The sequence below is a fragment of the Etheostoma spectabile genome, chromosome 4, assembly GCF_008692095.1.
Source record: "Etheostoma spectabile isolate EspeVRDwgs_2016 chromosome 4, UIUC_Espe_1.0, whole genome shotgun sequence".
In the NCBI taxonomy this organism is placed as follows: domain Eukaryota; kingdom Metazoa; phylum Chordata; class Actinopteri; order Perciformes; family Percidae; genus Etheostoma; species Etheostoma spectabile.
Window position 1 is genome coordinate 19,603,087 of NC_045736.1, and position 18,534 is coordinate 19,621,620.

Consider the following 18,534-nt stretch of genomic DNA (forward strand, 5'->3'; position numbering starts at 1 on the left):
AGAGGAATCAGTCAAGAGAGGCAGAGGCCAAGCAGGCCAGACATGAGCTCTCGCCAGCTCCGGACTGTAAAGGCTAGCCGTCACAGTCTCACCTGCTGCCCACAAGCCCTTGAGGTGACTCATCATGGAGTAGTGAATCACTGGGGACTTTGCCTGCTGCAGGTGACTCCAGAAACCATGCTGCTGTGGAGAGTTTTATCATGTCAATGGATGTTTTGCCCCTTGCCTAGCTGGAAAATAAATATATTTGCTCACTGTAATGTTATGCATATATACTGCCTTTACAAGAAATCTGGTTTACTATGTGCACGTTTGACACTTCAGTTATTAAACGTATTGCCTTATATCAGACCAATCAAACTAAGCAGCATTTTCCTCTGCCAATAACATCAGAAATAGATATTTATCTGTATGTGTTTATTATTTAAGGGATGCATTGGTCTCTTCCTAGTTAGATTTGGCATCCTACCAAAAGCCTGGGTATGTCAGTCAGACTAGGCAAGATCACCAAGCATGAAGACCAGATGGCACCTGTAGCCCAGCTGTGACATGGTGTGAGCCAGCTGTTGATGCTTCCCTTACTATTTAAAAATAGAACAGTCAATCGAAAAAGGACACTTTAAAATGCCCAATGCACTTGCAGAAGCCCAGCTCTGTAGCAATCTCAGCCACTGAATGCATCAAATGTGCATTCTCAACAATGTCATTCAAAGTCTTCAGTGCCATACAATCAGTAGCCTAAGTGTTCAGTTTGGAGAACATACGCTGTCATTTGAAAATCCTAAGAAGAAGGGTCATAGACGAGCTTTCAGTGTGTCCCTACAATGCCCAAGTTTAATCTCACTAAGCTACTCTACTTGATCATGGTGAGAGGGTATCACTGGAACGATTGATTTAATCTGAGGTTTCACTCTAAACTGGGGAAACATTTATCCAGTGATGTAAAAGATTTCTACAGGTTCTAAGATAAGCCCCAAGGAAGAAAGCATTTAATAAAAAGGAGTCTGTGTAGTGCAAATGGGAGCACTATTACCCAGCTACACATGAAGATCAAGAGCACTGTTCGTAATGTCACCTCTCTACGGCTGATTATCTGGCGACCAAGGACCTTGCATTTCGCTTGAATGAAATAACCTTAACAGCGTTACTCTTGACTTGACTTTTCCTTCCATTAATTATGTCACACGCGGATTTAGCATGCGGAGTTATGCTGCCCATACACGCTCAATGAGGGTCGTTTCTTCTATCCAACATTGAAGTCCCCGTAGTTTAGTTTAAATGCGTCGTGAGGGCTAGACGTCAACGTTAAAACGTACAATCGCCTTTTAATTGCCTTACCAGAGAAGTACCCTAGTCCTCATCCAACTCCAAATGTCACCACACAGATCTTGCCTCCTCTTGCAGTGTCTTCCAGCCTCTGTCCCGCTACGTCCGTCCGCCTTCCCTCCAAACTGCGTTAATGTCATGTGTTTTTTTCCACAAAATTGTAATCGTAATCTTCTCAAAAGTAGGATGTGAAGAGACTCCGGGTTCCGCCTACCGCACGCACAGCGACCCCAATCAAATTATTGTTGTGTGTATGTTGCGAAGCCAGCGCGCGCAGGGACACGATGACCCACTACTTGGCACGCGCCTTTTTAATCGTCTGGAAATGATGACCCGCGCTATATAGATATCGTTGGTCGGTTAAAGGGTCATACCCGCTGCTTTTAACTTGTTGGGCATGTAACTGTCATTTCACACAGTGATGGTGGCGGGGGTAATTTCCATGTTCATGGATTTATTGTCATGCTTGAGCGCGCATTATGAGACAATGCGATATAGTGAGTGGCCGCGAGGACACCACCAACATCATCCATTTATATAATCTACTCCATTCTTTCCCTTTTAACTCGTTCCAAGCATATAACTCACGCGGGCCTTTAAGGAAAATCGAACCAATTGCAATGCTATTTTTTGACACGCAATCAACAACGTAAACCGCTGCCTGAGCCATGTGCCACAAAAGCTCACCGTTGCTTACGCACATACGCACGCTCCTTTTCTAGGTCATCGGTGGTAGCGCGTTTTGATGTCACACCGCTCCGGGGATCGTCTCTTTTCTCTCTGCTCTAGCTCTATCCAAGCGAGGAAGACACACACCTGCAGTCAAATTAGATCAGGTCATCCTATGAACCTTCATCTGTATTCATGTAGGGCGGGCACATTTTCTATAGAAAATAAGGCATTAAATACCCAACCACCCAACCTGCGTAAAACACGCACATGTACACCGCCTACCTGTATTTGCAAACATGCATTATCTTTTCCCCAATGCATTTGCAATCATGAGACATTCTACACTTTCTCTCACAAATGCCATTTATGTCTTTTCACCCCAGAATGAACCAGAAAGCACAATTTCCTTTGAAGTTGTGGCAGTAAACCTGACCTTGTGGAAAACAGAGGACATTTAACCTCTGGGACACGTAAGCTCAGCATCGACACAGTGGGGAATGGCTACACATAGAGGAAAAGGGCCAGATATGCTGAGAAAGTGGCTGGTGCATCCCAGGGGTCAGCGGAGGAGCTCAACAGATGTATGCTATATTTCAAAGACAGAATCTCAAGTGCGTTTCGTTTAATCTATGGTTTCATTTTAAGAGCACTGTCCTCTGGTTGTTCCTATTCCTGTTAACAGATAACACATTGGTATGCTAAGTTAAGTAATGAGGAGGAGAGGGTAAACGTAAAAGACATCTGGCAACTGGAACTTTAAACAAGGTGTTTTCATTCAGCTGTATGAACTCTTTTAATGGTGTGTACCAGTCTTGCTTTTCCTCACCTATCTGTCAGCTTAAAAGGTGATGCATGCATAGTGCTCCAGAGGACTTTCTGACTGCCAAGAGCACTGCACAGCAAGGTGTAACCATAGAAACAAGGTGTAGAAAAAGTCTACAACAGCACAAGTTAGATGACCACTTGGCAGAGCTGCTAAATGACTAATGACGTATGGCAATTAATGTATTTTAGCTCACAAATGACATTCACATGTCACGGTCTTCTGAGTATATTACTGGTAATTTAAGTGGCATACTACACTGAACACATTGCACAACATAATTATTCCAGATAGTAATACATGGTTGTTCTAATGTTATTCACACACAAAAACGTATAACAAAACAAAAAGAAATTGAAAAGTCTAGAGCCATGCTAGTGGTTCTATCAGGCTGCTGCCCAATTTGGCACAGAGCTTTGAGCTAAATGATAAAGTCACCTTGCTAACATGCTCACAATTCCAATGTTAGCATGTTGATGTCTAGCAGATATAATGTTGACCATGTTAACCATCTTGGTTTAGCATGTTAGCATTTGCTACACAGCTCTAAACAAAGAGACTGCTGAGGCTTACTGGAAATTGGTCAAAAACCAAAGAATTGGACAGACTGATTTTGTTTTCTGTTTTACTTTTGGAGTTATTTTAATCTGGACCAACGTGGTAGATTAACCAACCGACCAACTGACAAACATTGCCAAAAAAGGCACACAAAAGGCAAATTAAAATGACTTGCAGTTAGTTGGCAGGACTTCAGAGATTGTTAATGTGCATAATAACCAGACATATTCTTCTTTTACCCCATGAAACTAACAACCAAGTATAATTCATACAGAATAATATAGATTAGGTAAGAAATTAAACATTTGAGGAGGACGTTGCTCAATAAATGATCATTTCAATGGCACTTTCACTACATCATTTTGAACACAATTTTATTACTGTTAATTTTGACAAGTCTTTTAGTCATAAAAACTCATTATGATTTGTCGATCAAAAGCAGTTTAATTCTTGCTCTCACAAAAAGACGTATTCATAAGTCATCTTTGTACAAGCTGCCACACACACACTATTGTACCCGGTGCATTACACCAAGAAAGCAGTACAGCTTTGAATGGATTTCTGAAAACAATGGTGTCTGTGACTTCTGGGAGGTCAGGAAAGCCTGCATAACAATATAAGACCTTATAACTTTGGTGACTGTGGACTTTTCAAACACAGGTCTAGAAAAACTGAACAAAATAAAATTTGCCAACTATTTTTAAACTGTTTAAATTGATCCTAAACCCAAAAAAGAAATGTCTCACTTAATAACTTTCAATGAGATCTTGTTTTTTTAATAAGGGTATTTTCCAAGGAGCTCCCTCACAAGTATGGACTTTTTTTGATTTGTGGCCTTGTGTCCATCCTCCACAACCCACAGCCCAAACCATCTAGATAATTAGGAGAAACCGGGAGAAAAGATCTCATCATAGCCCACTAAACCCATTCAGTGTATTTTGCTGAGCCCTGCTGGAGTATGCTGCAATCAAACTCAATTAAGGTCAATCCTCTAGTGCATTCATCATTTATTGAAGAGATGCCAGTCACCATGTGATTATCCATGGCCCACTCATGGATGAGCAAGAAATAGCCATGCTGTGGTTACGCAATTACCTAAGAGCCGGGGTTTCAGTTAGAAGGTGCTTTATGTGGGACCATAGGCCGTTTGGTGAAGGGTTATAAATGTCTTTTGAATTGAGTGTGATGATGACTCATAGTCATGCTGTGTGAACATCAGCTTACACTGACACCACTTGACACGGTGCCTTGGGAGGTACAGGCATGAGTCAGTTTGTAGGTGTTAATGAAAACTACATGCCTGCTCAGTTGATCAAGTTTGTTCACATGAATACAATTAGGAAATAAGGAGGAAAATGATCTATATTAAATAAGTACAACAGTCGTTTTATTTTCAGTCTACGTCATCAGCTTTGGTTTCCCTTTACGTGAGTTAGGTTGTTTGGATGTAGAATAATGTTTTATAACCTTATTAATGTGTACCTTTTTTGTAACATTTGTGATTTTTACAAAATAGAAATAATATTCTGTGCAAACAAACCCAATTGGCCACGATCTTATTCCGGATTTTCCAACCTTTTACTATGGTCTTCATCCATGAACAGTTGTGTTGGAGATGGATCTGTTGATATGAGCTTAGTAGCTGTTATGATTTCACTTTACTGTGTTGCCTTTAAGTTAAGCATGAATGTTCGGTCTTAAGTTTGGGAAATTGTAGTTTTACAATCCTAATTTAAAGTTTACTTCCTAGATTATTTTATGGAGCTTTCAACCATTTCAACACTGCCTTCATCAGCAGATCTTTTGAAACTGTCATGGAAATGGATCCTCTGACATGCAAGGTGTTTTAAAAAACAAAAAGTACCATTTAGTAAAAAGAAAATCTTCCAATTTCATTTTACAGAAGACGATTTCATTTGAACTTCAACACCAACAAGACACATCAGTTGAAAACAAAATGGCATTGTTATTATTGTTACATAATGACGCAGTAGGCTAGAGTGATCAGGGAGTTTCTGAAGCATTTATCAAGAGGAGACATCTGTCATACTAGGGGGATGATGTTTGTTATTATCACCAGACTTCAATCATCTGAGAAAGTTTTTACAGAAGAAGTTCACAAAGTGTCCCCTCTCCTACACACATAAACACATACTTGGGCGGCCACCTACCCGTCCTCCTCTTTTGCCATCAAAGTGCCTGCACTTTAGCACGTGTGAGCGCAGGCACACACACACGCACACACACACAAGAAATCCTAAGCATTATTCCTCTCTGCGGGAGGAATTCCCTGAAGGAGCATGACTAGCCCTTTCAGGGGGAGCAGAAACACCGAGGCCCAAAGAGGGAAGATGGTCAGGGCGAAACAGAGTACAAAGATGAAGAAAAAGACATTCTAGAATAAAGGATAAATTGGTTTAGCTTTTAATGTAAATAATTCCTCCCTTACACATGAATTACAACTTTTACATTGTTGACATTTATTCTAGTGTTTTGTTTGTGTTTACCATGAAGTTCATTAACATAAAAATTTGAAAATTTTAATTTAATGTGGACCTAGCTCCAGTCAATGGTACATTTGGAATTATCATCAATTTGAGCAGGTTTTAGTTACAGTATCACTATTACAACATGTAATATTGAGGTGTGAGTCCACCACTTGGTCCAGGCTGAATTATCTCAACAACTATTGGATGAATTGGCATTTGATTTGGTGGAGACATTCCTAGTCCACAGAGAATAAGGGGGCCACATGGGAGAAATATTCCAAGCATTTTTTGAAAAATAAGTAAACAATAAAGTAGAAATTCTTCATTTTATGAATGTTAAGATTTTACAAGACATCTAAACTCTTTCTAAATTAATATGTGGCTCATAAGTTATTGAATTCCGTTTTCTCGTGTTTGGACAGCTGGCCAGAGTTTTCAGGGACTTGCCTGCATGAGACACGTGCAATACCAGTGTGGGTTCGTCTGTTAGTCATTTGTTTTCCGAGTATAGTACTTAGATGTATTTCCTTTTAGATCCCTGAGGAAAGGAACACAAACATTTCAGATGTAGACAAACACAATACTGTACAGCATGTCCTTTGGATCAGTGCGGCTTCACCATGAAAAGCTTCCCTGTTGACATTGACAACATTGATTTAATTCACCGCAACTGTTTGTTATAAGGACTTTATCAGATGGTGTAAAATTATTATAATATCAGATAGTGGACAGATGTTCTTTAGGTTCATGTCCAAGTGTCCACTTTTTGGTCATAACCTTCTCCTTGTCATACATGTATTAATCTGAATCGACAACCGTTAATTTCCAGGATAAGTGCAAAATTCTGTTTGGTGGTGGGAAACAACAACAAACTTTGAGCTAGCAAGCTACGTGCTGAAAATGGAAAGTTTTGAAGAAAACTTGGATTGTGTAACAAGGCAGGCTTGCTTGGTTCTTTTGGGGAATAATTGTAAAGATTTACAAAGAATGTGTTTAACATTACAGCATTTACTATCCAATTGGGACTGACTGTGGCAGGAATGCTGTGGACAAAGTAACATTACTCGTGGCGTAACACTGGTAAGAGCAAATTACGTTTAACCGTACCTAGCTAATTTTAATAGCTCACGTTACTGTCTCGAGAACAGTTAACTTCATTTTGTATTGTATGTGGTGTTTTATTTTATCAGGGTGCAAATGTTCCACCAAAACAAGTTCCTTCCGGAGACCATTGTCCAGTGCCAGCGCCACCCATGACAATCATGATTGGTTTAAAGAAAAGCAAACAACCCAGAGCATTTTTTTCTGCTATGTATCTAGGTGTAGCAGACCTCTGGCAACGCAAGATTATACTCGTACAGTCACATGTGACAATTACCTACAAGTTTTCTGCAGCTTGCCTTATGATTTTTTTGTGTGTCACTGCTCCTCATGTTTTAACAAAATGTATCATCCTGTTCATTTCCACATAACATTGCTTCCCCTACATCAGGGACATAACAAAACTTTGTGTGTAACTTTAGTCATTTCAGATCTTTCTGTGTCTATGTAGACAGCAAGATTGAGTTAGAGAGTATTTTATAGGGGTGAAATGTAAAAGGCCAGACATAATGCTAACTTGGTGAAGCAAAGTCCCATTATTTAATTGATCTAACCTGCTCAAATGTGGCCCAGTTATGCATGACTAAAGCAGGAATATAAGTCCTGTATGATCAAATTGAACTTAAATTTATCTGACTAAAAGTGCATTTGCTGCACATGCCAACCTCCTCCTTTCAAAATTGTATTCAGTGTGGCCACTGACTGTGTTATGCAAAACAGCTTAGTCAACTGACACAGATTCTAGAAAGCTGAGCCACTGCCACTGCCATAGTGAAAACTAAGTATGCATTATAAAGTGTCCCTGTGAGACTGTGAGCAGTTAATTTTGTGCCGAGTTATTAATCAACAGGAAGATCAAAGCTGTCAATGTGCCACTACAAGGTTAGTTAAGCTGTACTTTTTGGCTTTCACTCAAGAGGAGAGCTGGGTGTCTGACATCCTTCCTTTCCATGCCACCTGTCCTGGTATGATGCACACTATCCTGATTGGACCTAAAGGGGAGGATTTCTTCAGGAAAAACAAATAGAGATGTTTTGAATTACCCTGAGACTGTACCATTGTAACTGTTGTATTATGACTAAACACCAGTGATGTTAATCTCCCGCTATCCTGTGCCCAGCAGCAGTGAAGACATCCTCATTTCATAAGACAGGCAGTGTGAGGGAGGCTGCTGCACTGATATAATACTACAATCAAAGCAAGATGGATACAAGATTTGATATGACAAGCAATTACACATAAAAGGTGCTCAAAATTATCAGAATAAAATCATAAAAAATTGAGTTTTGGAAGCAAATATTTTATAAATAAATGTTTATAACCAGAAGGAACATTTTTATGGATTCTTTGTAAGGTTTCTGCTTTTTTTCAAATCTTTAATAGTGATAGATTGAAGAAATATCTTCTCTTAACCACGGGGATGAGAGTGAATATATGCATTTAACCAGGGAATACAACAGGGACAACGCAAGTCATTATTTTATAATTAGCTCTATATTACCATCTATCAAGTCAAACCCCCACTTTGGACATGGTCATTAGAGAGTTAAAGAATTAGGAACACACAGCCATTAAGGTGGCATGAGCTACTGTGCTGTACTGTATCTTAGTGGCTTAATACACTAGTATGTAGTCAAGCTAGCGCTCAGTTCTTCCAGGAAATAGCAGAGAGATCAAATGAGCCCAAACATAGCAAGGATGTTGTGGGGCATCTTCAAAATCCCTGGCATTCCATCTGAAGCAAAAACTGATGAAACATGTCAGCCATTAAGCCTCAGGATACAGGATATGAAGGCAGCCAGTAGAGGGTGTGGCAGAAATAATAGACGGCATATCCAGTGGTTGCTGAAAGACGGAGATTCAGCATGACCAGAAAATAAGTATCAGTCCAGTATCGTTCCAGCTTTTGTGTGATGAACCCGTACTATAGTGAAACCAAATTGAATTAGCATTTTAAACTAGATTGTGCAGCAGTTCGACTTATTTTTGGATGTACTGGATCACTCAAGAGCACAGAGAACAAAAGGTTCCAGGCTGGAGGACCATGTCACTGTTTCCATTTGATATAATTTGACAGCTAGGCACAGTAACGGATACAGTGTGAACTATTATCTTAAAAGCAAAGGTAAAGGGAAAAAAACGTTTTGCATTCAACTAATGTTAAGTACAATAGTCGGGTTCAATTGTGACATTGATTCTTTAGATTTTCACAGAAAACAAAACCTCCGCAGGTCCACATCATTTTTATTGTACACGTTACAATTTAAATGTTCATTTAACTGATATTTTGGATGACAAAATATCTAGCTATATAAAACAAAGCTTCCTTTTATATACATAGAGAAGATAGAAATTACAGTTTGAGTTAAGGGGGTGATGCAGCAGGGAAATTTTTACAGTAGGATTATTTTCACTTGGCTACAAAATTAGTCTTTCCTGGTTCAGTATGATTACTTTTCTCTCTAGTTCACTCCATCTCACTGAAGCGCGCAAACATGGCCTTACGAACAGCATCCTTGTAGGTGTCAGATGCCGAGAGTTCGTATGAGCTTCCTTTAATACCCAAGCCCGTGCCCTTGGTCCTTAATGAAGCCTATGGGGGAAAAGATGGTTATTAGAGGAGACAGACTGGACGCAGATAGTCCTCAGGTAACAGCGCTAATTGCTTTGGGAGTGAAAAAGAACATATTTTCATGCATGCTCCATCTGTCAGGAGCGGGTAGGGAGATGAGTGTTGTTTTGAGGTAAGATGGAAAAAAAATGATGTTGGCCTCCTCACCGAGATGGGTGCAGTGATGCCCTGTTGGTGTCGCCCAAGACCTTTGCCTTCCCGCCAGCCCATCGCTTGCAACATTTTGTTCCCGATGTTATCACTTGTAAGGCCATCTTTGGTTGGCTGTTCGTAGTTTCTGTTAGAGGTGAATGACAGGGGATGTAAAAAAAGGAAAATTCAGAAATTTCATAACTGTTTGCAGGGAGGTTAAATTCTTCTACTTACACTGTTGGGGCTGGCGGTTGATAGAATTTCTTTCTAGGTGCTGGAGGTTCAGGAACGCCATACTTCTCCCTTCGTTCAGCAGCTCTGTCTCTGTATTTCAGCTTTTAAAATGACCATGAAACTATATTCTAGGTGTCCTCATTGCAACAACAAAAATCACTGATATGGATGTAAATTCTTGAGCCAAATACCTCTGTTTCTTTTCTCTCCAGCTCCTCCAGCTCAGCTTCTGTGAGTTTTGATCTTCTTTGAATTTCCAGGTTTTGCTTAAACAATTGAAAGCAACTTGAATTGCTCACATATACTGTACATTATATTCAAAACAGTATAAGATCCATAACTGTCCTTTCCATTTTGTATTGAAGCTTTATAGATTGAACAGATGGCAGTGCCCAGAATATTCAAAGCAACTTGCAGATTAAACACCTGCTGTTTTACCACCCTCACCTTGTGAAGGTCTGACAGCTGCTGGTGACGCAGCAGAGCATCCTTGGTGGGGAACTGCCGTCGACACAGCAGACAAACCCTCCTATTCCAGTCGGTTATTTTCCCTTCCTCATGTGCTGCTCTATCTGAGCCACCCTCCTCTGGGTCACTGTCTTCATTATAAGCAGCAACCAAACCACTCTGCAATTTGAAAATGCATAAAGGGCCAAGTGTTAGGATTTATTTCTCATTAATATTGTGGGGATATAAAGGCAAAGGCACAAACAAACCTTAGGGGAAGTCTCCTGCTCTGTGACCTTGAATTGTTCAGTCATTAAAGATGGCATCTCAAAACCACCTATTTGCTAAATAGGAAGCAACAAAATCTCATCAACAAATAACACGTAAGCCATATTATTACATTAATGTCCACAACACAAAGGACAGTCTCTTACTCTGTTAGTTATTAATAAAAAGCTACTGGTTTGAAGCCATTGGTTAAGTTCTCATTCACACACACACAAAATTATTAAACAATTATGAATTTGAATCACTTCCCAGTTAGCCCTCTCTGTCTATATAAGTACTGTTTCAAGTATGCTATGACACTAATCCTATGGAAAACATACTTAGGCCTAGTAGTGACTGATGAATACCTTTTTCTCAAAGAGGAAGTAACCTGCGTCGGCAGCTGCAGACTCTCTCCTCTCTTCCTCCTTGGATGGTCCAAGGAAACTGTTCTTAAAACTTTCTTTTTGCTTATTTAAGGATTTTGCCCAACGCGCCATGTCCTTTGCGATCTGCAATTTTATTAACAGCCAGTGTAGATATTTAAATAACAAGATATGAGCCACACAGAAAAATAAACATATTTAAAGTAGCATTTACCTGCTGTGCAGACTTGCTTTTGGGCTTTTCTTTTTTCTCTTTGGGCTCCTCACTGTTTGGGGCTGAGGAGCTGTTCGCTGACACCTGTTCTGTGCTTGTGTCTGATTCAGCTGGTGCAGGGATGTACGTCTCCTTCTCATTGTCCCAGAAGAGGTACTGCTGAGTCTCCGAGTTATAGTAGTACTAGTCATAATAAGCGTAAGAAAAACTGTATAAATTGTTTTAGATCAAATAAATGACATTCAAATACATAGTGTTTTGCAGTATATTCCGCACATATAGTAAGACCACATGGAACATACTTGGCTGCTGGGATCATAGTACAGGCCGGTCTGTGGATCGTAATAGTAACCTGAAGACTCATCATACTGGTATGTTGAGGTGTGAGGGACAGCTTCAGATACAGAAAGAGGCACATATGAAACAAAATATGCTTTACAAAAATCACATAAAATGAATCTAAGGTTGATATATTATTTCACATGCAAAGGAGTCGTTGTGTAGCTAACTGATCTTACCTGTTGTGTTAGCAGTTGGTAAAGCACAGACAACAGTTGCAACAGTGGTAGCCGCTGGTGTTAGCAGTTGTGCAGTGCAATCACTCGCAGTTTGCTGTGCTGCATTAACAGCCATCACTAACTGATGTGACTGAGAGTGAGGGGGAAATCATGAATTACCTTTTACAGTTATATATTAGTAGTTGTGTTTGCAGTACATACATGTCATGGTAATACACAGCCTACCTGTACGGAAGGCTGGCTGATAATAACAGGTTGGTAAACCTGAGCCGTCGGAGATATGACCACACCTGCGGCTGCAGGGATCAACGTCTTTATTCCTGGAGGAGCTTAAAACAGTTGATAATGATGGATTAACGACCCCAGCCTTAGTATGCATATCATTCAAAATATCTCTGAGTGACTGACACCTCCTATTACCTCCAAGTAATCCATCTCCAACAGCAGGAGCCAATGCTTTAGGCTGCTGCTGCCACACATGATAACTCTGTCCCTACATCACGTGGGGAAAATGTTAAGTCAATCATTGGGCTTTCTTGATGTAGTCACTGTCATAATAAGGTAGACTGTGAACTGACCTGTGTTTGCTGTGCATAGCCCTCTGGAAGAGCAATGTAGTCAGAGGTGGTACCTGAACCTTGTTTTAACTACAGCATTAAATAGAGATGAGAGCAAAGTCAGTACCAACACACAAAAACACTAATTTAAACATGCCAAGTTGCATTTGCAACTGAGCCAATATTTACCTTTAAACACATAATATTAAAATTTGCATGACTCCTTGTAATGTCATGTTTTTAACACTGACGACCCGTCTGAGAACTAACACCCCACTTTGCAGCTTTTTTGTAGCTTCCTGGTTTCATCTCATTACTTTGATTCACTAGTCCAAAGGTTTAGGTCCCTCCGAGCCGCCATATAAAACTGAAGACAGCAGGGAAAACAAACCTCCACAAGCTTATTGTACGCTGGGTTGTTTTCTCGATCATCATAACAGCAAACATTTTACATTACAGGGAATCATTTGATGTAGTCTAAGTCTCCTTCTTACTTTTATAGATGGCATCCCTGCAAGGATGTATAAAATGATACACACAACTATCTTCGGTCTTGATAAATCACAATAAAAACACAAAAATGCCTGCATACTCGTGCAAAAACACAACAGTCCTTGGGGAAAAAGAATCACTAAAATGCATTTTTCCCCCAGTGGTTCACACATTTGTTTGTACTCATACCATATTTAGCAGGTGAGGCCACAGTGTTCTTTGCCTTACTTTAATGTCACACCACTTAGTTCAGGGAATTTTAAGTGCAACAAATTCTAATTACTTAAAATACGTAACAGCACAAGTAAAACCCTGATGATACCTGGCTGGATGACCACTGAGCGGCAGCAATGGCTGTGCTGGCAACAGAAAGAGCATTTGCTCTGATCCCATCAGGCTGCGCTGAATCTCTGGAAAGGACACATTTTGCAGCTCAAGCAGGATAAAAATTAGCCCTTACTTTGCTTTAACTATTCTTGCATTTTCTTGCATAGGCACCCTTCAGTAAAACGTGATTGCAAAATGTAAATTTTTTAAGTGAACACATTTTTTTTAAATTTTAGTGCAAAACAAATGAATGCAAAAAACTATCTTATGTGAGGATAAAACTGGTGCAGTTCACACTGTGGGGATCCAAAAGAGCTTATATTCTATTAATAGTAAGCTAAATAAAATGGTATGTGTGTATGATGACTCACTTCCTAGCACTCTTGGCATAATCCACACCAATTGTTTTTCCATCCAGTTTTAGAGGTGGCTGAAGGCTCTGCAGAATGGTGAGCAGCTGAGAAGCCTCCTATACAGAAAGTGAAGATGCAAGATTGTCGCACGTATGTACAACCTCAGAAGAAACCAACTGACTTATATTATGACTACATATTGGCTCCAGAAATAACATACCAAGGGAGATGAGAGCTGAACAAAGGCAAAGCCTCTATTCTGTCCTGTTTGCTTGTCTTTGATGAGGCGAATGTTGCCCCCTGACAGGTTGGCATAGGGGGCCAATATGTTCAAAATCCCATCAACAGTTGAAAGAGGGGAAATGTTTCTCAAAATGATTGCTGTAAACAAAACAAAAAGCATTCATGAATAAATGTAGAAAATGTTTACTGGACAAACAAACTATTTGAATATGTGGTGAAAAGACACTCACTGTCTCCATTGTAATCTCCAGGTTGTTGAGACTCAGCATTTAAACCACTCAGTCCTGGTGACTCCCCATCTGTACCCAGCAATGACAAAGTAGAGTGACACATAGGTTACAATTACTCAGTGCAAGCCACTAAAATAGAACGAGACACAATGGAAGGTACATACTTACCAAGAAGAACACAAATTATTCTTTTGGTTTGTTGGAAGTAACAACTCACCAACTTTGGCTGCTCCACACCTGAAACACTTCAGCCTCTTCCGGAAATTGTACAGACCACACTGTGATAAGAAAATGACAATGTTATAGTCTTTTTTTAAAAACTTGTCATAAACATAAACTTGTCGTACTAGCATGATCGTTACACTCTATGTTCATTCCATGTGCAACAGACCTCTAGGTGAAACCTAAAAAATCTAGTACATGTGCTGTATATATAATGGTTCTTTCTTTTCTTCTTTTAATGGAGAAAACTGTGCAAGAATTACAATGTGCTTGTACTCTTTCCTTATGCAAAAGGCAAACACTATCTTGAACTATAGCAGTTACAGATTACACTCACTGCATTGCAAAGCCAGTTTTCAAACTTCTGTCTCCTGTTGCTGTAGTGCACTGCGATGCTTTTCCCCTGGATCACCAACTTATTCTGCAAAGTTAAAAGCAACCAGTTATTTCAAATTCCAATGACAAGAGTGAGAGCAGCTGGAACGGGAAGAGTGGCTACACTCTTATCTGCTTTGGTAGAGTGTCTCAGGTAGTGCAAGGGAACAAAGGTAGAAAGTGAAGTTCAGAGAGAAAGCTGCAGTTCTGTGTACGAGGGACTGAGTTCTCAGAAAAAAAAATGTTGCGGTGGTTTGGGATCGGAGTGCTGCCAGCTCGTCCTTGTCTCACTCTTGGTCTTCGGATTTTAAATGGAGATGAGAAACTATCCAAGTGACTGAGCTGGAGCAGAATGTGCTATGGAACCAACGTATAGTAAGGACTGATCAAGACTACTCGGATTCTGGAAACAGGAAGTACTTTCATGAGGACAGGCAAAAGGCTTATCTAGCTTAAAGGAATAGTTTGCTGATTTTAAAGCAGCTCTGTGTCATCTTTGTGTGGGCAGCATTTTAGATGAACAGTGTTTGGCTTCCCTCCGTGGCACCAGTGCAAGCAGCAGCAGAGCAGTGAATGACACAGAGCTGGATTTAAATCAGCAAAATATCTCTTTAAGATCCTAAAAATGTTCTGCATAGCACCTTGGTTAATATTTGAAACAGAACCGACAAAAGATTTCAGAAAGCAAAATCAATTATACTGTTTTCACAACATAGAGTAAACTAAGCAGTTGAGAGGCTATTTTGTTTGAAAAAGCTGCTGTAAACTAAATGAATCAGCCAAGTGTGTGATATCAAAATAAATTATAAGATATCACAGTTTTGTGTGACCGGGGTTATTATACAGTCCTGCAACTAATTACCAACAGTTTTTAGCTCTGTATATGGAATATAAATGCACAACTTTCAATGATCATGGTCATGTATCGGTTAATTGGGGCTCTAATCTCCAAGAATAACTCTAAACTTGGTGATTGTTGAGGCAACCTGATTGGTCTCCATCCATCGGGTAGAATCTTGCAAGTGATAAAACTCCACGAAGGCGAAACCTCGGCTTATACCTAGAGACAGCATTCAAATATAGACGGGATGCGTGTTAGTCAGAATGCTTTGGTGCAACATTCAAACTCATAATGGGCTTGTACAGTCCAATTCAAATCAAAACGGAGGTTGGGAGGTTGCTTACAAGGTCAAGGGGATGGTGGTAGAGTTTGTTTACCATAACACGTAATGTTTGTACAAAATAGTAGAGGAATAGTACATACATATACCTCCTTACCTGGTGATATTATCAAAACCCATCTATGTGACACAAAGGATCCTCTGGCAGTTGTAATGAGGCTTTTTTCAGGGATTGCAATAAAACAGGGGAAGTGGGTTGTAAGACAGAGCTTTGAAGTGAATGTGAGACACTCAACACTCACCTGTCCTTTTCTTCATCAAGCGAATGTCCACAGGCTGAGGGCCTTGCAGCTGCTCGAGCACTGAGCGGATCTGGAGAATTGAGGAAGAGGGCAGAGTCATCTGAATACTGTTCTTTTTCCACTCTTCTGCCTAGCAAAACATTTCAGAATCAAGCTTTAATAACATAAGGCTAACGCTTTTTTCAGAATGTAAATCATTTCTCAATTTTTAGAAACGTTCAGCTGCCTCTTTCTTACTAATGTAGTGAGGTCACAAAAATGCAGCTGACATTGTTTGCACGCCTGTAACAAATTCAACTTATCAACAAACCCACAGAATAACAATAGCTGTTTGATGGAAGATCAATTGTCATGCCAGCTCAAGTGTTAGGTTAGGTCAACAAATGAGACGTCTCAATGCAGAAACTGACTCAGATTTTTACAATTTACACTTATATACATTACAAAAGAATCTCAAGGGTGACTGATTTCTGCACCCATAACTTTACACCCATTCCAGGGTAGTTTACAGATTTGAACTTTGCTCTAAGGTATGACAACCTGCCTCTCTCTGCCTCTACAGTATACCATGAGACTCTTCACAAGGGATTCGCTGCAGCTCTGCCTTTCTCGCTACACTCAGTGTGGCTTTATCCTTAAAAAGCATCAGTGAGACTCAGTAAGACCTATGAGCTTACATCATCCTCTGTGACATGAAGAGAGAGACCCCTCAGCATGATAGTCTTGCTTTCCTCCTCCTGCTCCATTTTGAAGTCCTGGTCTGGATAATCCCCATCGTATTCATCATCGGATCGGTCACTATTGCGTCGTTTTCTGCCCCTCTGCTGCAAAAGAATGCTGTTATTCAATTTTTAAGTAATATGTTTTGTATTTTTCTGTTACAGGTGTGAAAGTAACATTAGCTCAATAAGGTATTCTTTAATATTCACCTCTGGACTGTCTTGGTCTCTACGCTCCTCAAAGCGCTCTCTGCGTCTATCATCACTCCATCGTTGATCATAATCCTTCTCAACATCTCTACTCCGTCTTTCATGCCATTCTGGGTCATCTCTCCTCCCGTCCGAGCCATATCTTCCACTACGCTCACCACGACTAAGCCTGAAAAAAGAAAATAAGTGTCAGTGCGAATACAATGAATATGTGTCCCTACCATATTGGATTATGTTCATCTTACCTTTTATCTACTCCCATGGTTTAATGTAGAGGAGACACGTATGAACAAGGAACTCTGTAGAAAAATCAAAAGGTTGTATTAGCCATTACATCACTATCAAAAATAGCTGTTAGCAGGTATTTAACGTCACCAAAAGAAAAACCTCACAGAGTTTGATATTGAATTTGATTATATAGGGACAATGCAATTTACATAGTTCTGCACGGAGAGTTCGGGAGCATGCCTAAGTTCCCTCAAGCCCTAAGAAATCTTTTTCACTGAAAATTAGGCCCTACATTGCCACAGCCCTATGTTCCCACATTTCTAAGATTCTTTCAAAATTAGTCCCTTTGTTCCCACATTTCCTTTATCATACATTTGTATCAGATATTATCCCCTTTCTCCCAATTTGGAGATAGGGGCTAACCCTAAACCTAACTTTAAGAAAAATCTTTAAAATGTGGCAAGAAAGGGCAACATAGGGCTTAATTTTCTGTGACAATAAAATCTCAGAAATGTGGAAACATAGGGCTGACCCCGAGAGTTCATAGCTATTGCTAATTTCCAACACTTGTCCGTAGTTAGGCTTTTACAAGTACAATGTAATTAAAATATACAGCTTTTAAAATATCTTACAACCAAAATACACTACCTTATGATTGGAATTTGATTGTTTTAACTGTACCTTAAGAAACATATTTGAAATTAATACTTATACAATACACAATCATATTTATTCTACAACACAATGTAGTAATTTTAATGTACTGCAGAAATTTAAAAAAAATAGGTGCTAAGGGATACCAAAGGCCTGATTTGAAAGGACTGACAGAAACATGCCACACCGTTTAGAGGTCAACTATGATACTGGTCTACGGATCGTGTAACGCTCAGATCGGACTGCAAACTGCTTTCCAGCAATAACCCTGCTGAAACAAACGGGCCTTTGCTGACACTGTAGCAAGCAGACCAGTTAAGCTAAACGAGTTGACGTTAGCTTTAAATAGCTTAGCGTTGAATAACTTATTTTACGTTAGCCGAAACAACAAATATAAAATTCGTATTCTTTCGTGATACATACCGTGTTAATAACAAAGACTGCTGCATCTGGTAGTCAATGATAATAGAATGTTTCTTGGTTTTCTTCAAGTGCTTTTCTGTTTTTCCGGTCAGTAGAATAGTCTTCTCCTTCGCTGTTTTGGGACTGATGGCAAACAGATTCATTGCGCATTACCGCCACCGACTGATCGGGAGGACACCTTTGAACAAATATACGAATAATAAAGCTCTCTATCCCTGTGAAATGACCATAGATGTCATTTACACTGGGGATGCTGGGGGACCAGAGTGATAGAGACAG

The 18,534-nt window shown here is 39.9% G+C and overlaps 2 protein-coding genes and 1 long non-coding RNA gene across 5 annotated transcripts in view; 1 reads left to right on the top strand and 2 right to left on the bottom strand.

The window, feature by feature from the left end:
- LOC116688381 (sodium-coupled neutral amino acid transporter 3) overlaps positions 1–1,981 on the bottom strand; it is a 44,637-nt gene extending 42,656 nt beyond the window's left edge. The window contains exon 1 of one of the 2 annotated variants that reach the window (XM_032514405.1): positions 1,339–1,981. The gene's annotated coding sequence lies outside the window, so the exon portion shown is untranslated. The remainder of the gene's footprint in view (positions 1–1,338) is intronic. The other variant, XM_032514407.1, reaches the window with a different exon arrangement.
- LOC116688438 (uncharacterized) overlaps positions 1–18,534 on the top strand; it is a 466,907-nt gene that overhangs the window by 256,627 nt on the left and 191,746 nt on the right. The window lies entirely within an intron of this gene.
- LOC116688366 (RNA-binding protein 5-B) lies at positions 9,197–18,530 on the bottom strand. Of its 2 annotated transcripts, none has more exons than XM_032514377.1 (25): positions 18,256–18,530; positions 17,196–17,249; positions 16,951–17,119; positions 16,699–16,845; positions 16,022–16,091; positions 15,585–15,658; positions 14,561–14,644; positions 14,219–14,279; positions 14,002–14,070; positions 13,749–13,909; positions 13,547–13,644; positions 13,171–13,258; positions 12,378–12,446; positions 12,220–12,292; positions 12,025–12,128; positions 11,800–11,929; positions 11,584–11,675; positions 11,282–11,464; positions 11,050–11,193; positions 10,684–10,758; positions 10,415–10,594; positions 10,159–10,233; positions 9,968–10,068; positions 9,749–9,878; positions 9,197–9,562 (listed from the first exon to the last, which is right to left on the bottom strand). In XM_032514377.1, the coding sequence occupies exons 2-25, from the start codon at positions 17,210–17,212 to the stop codon at positions 9,437–9,439; spliced, it is 2,520 nt and encodes an 839-aa protein (XP_032370268.1). In that variant the 5' UTR covers positions 17,213–17,249; positions 18,256–18,530; the 3' UTR covers positions 9,197–9,436. The 2 variants fall into 2 exon arrangements, with proteins under 2 accessions (XP_032370268.1, XP_032370267.1); XM_032514376.1 differs by lacking the exon at positions 18,256–18,530 and adding an exon at positions 17,979–18,069 and having other exon boundaries at positions 9,427–9,562.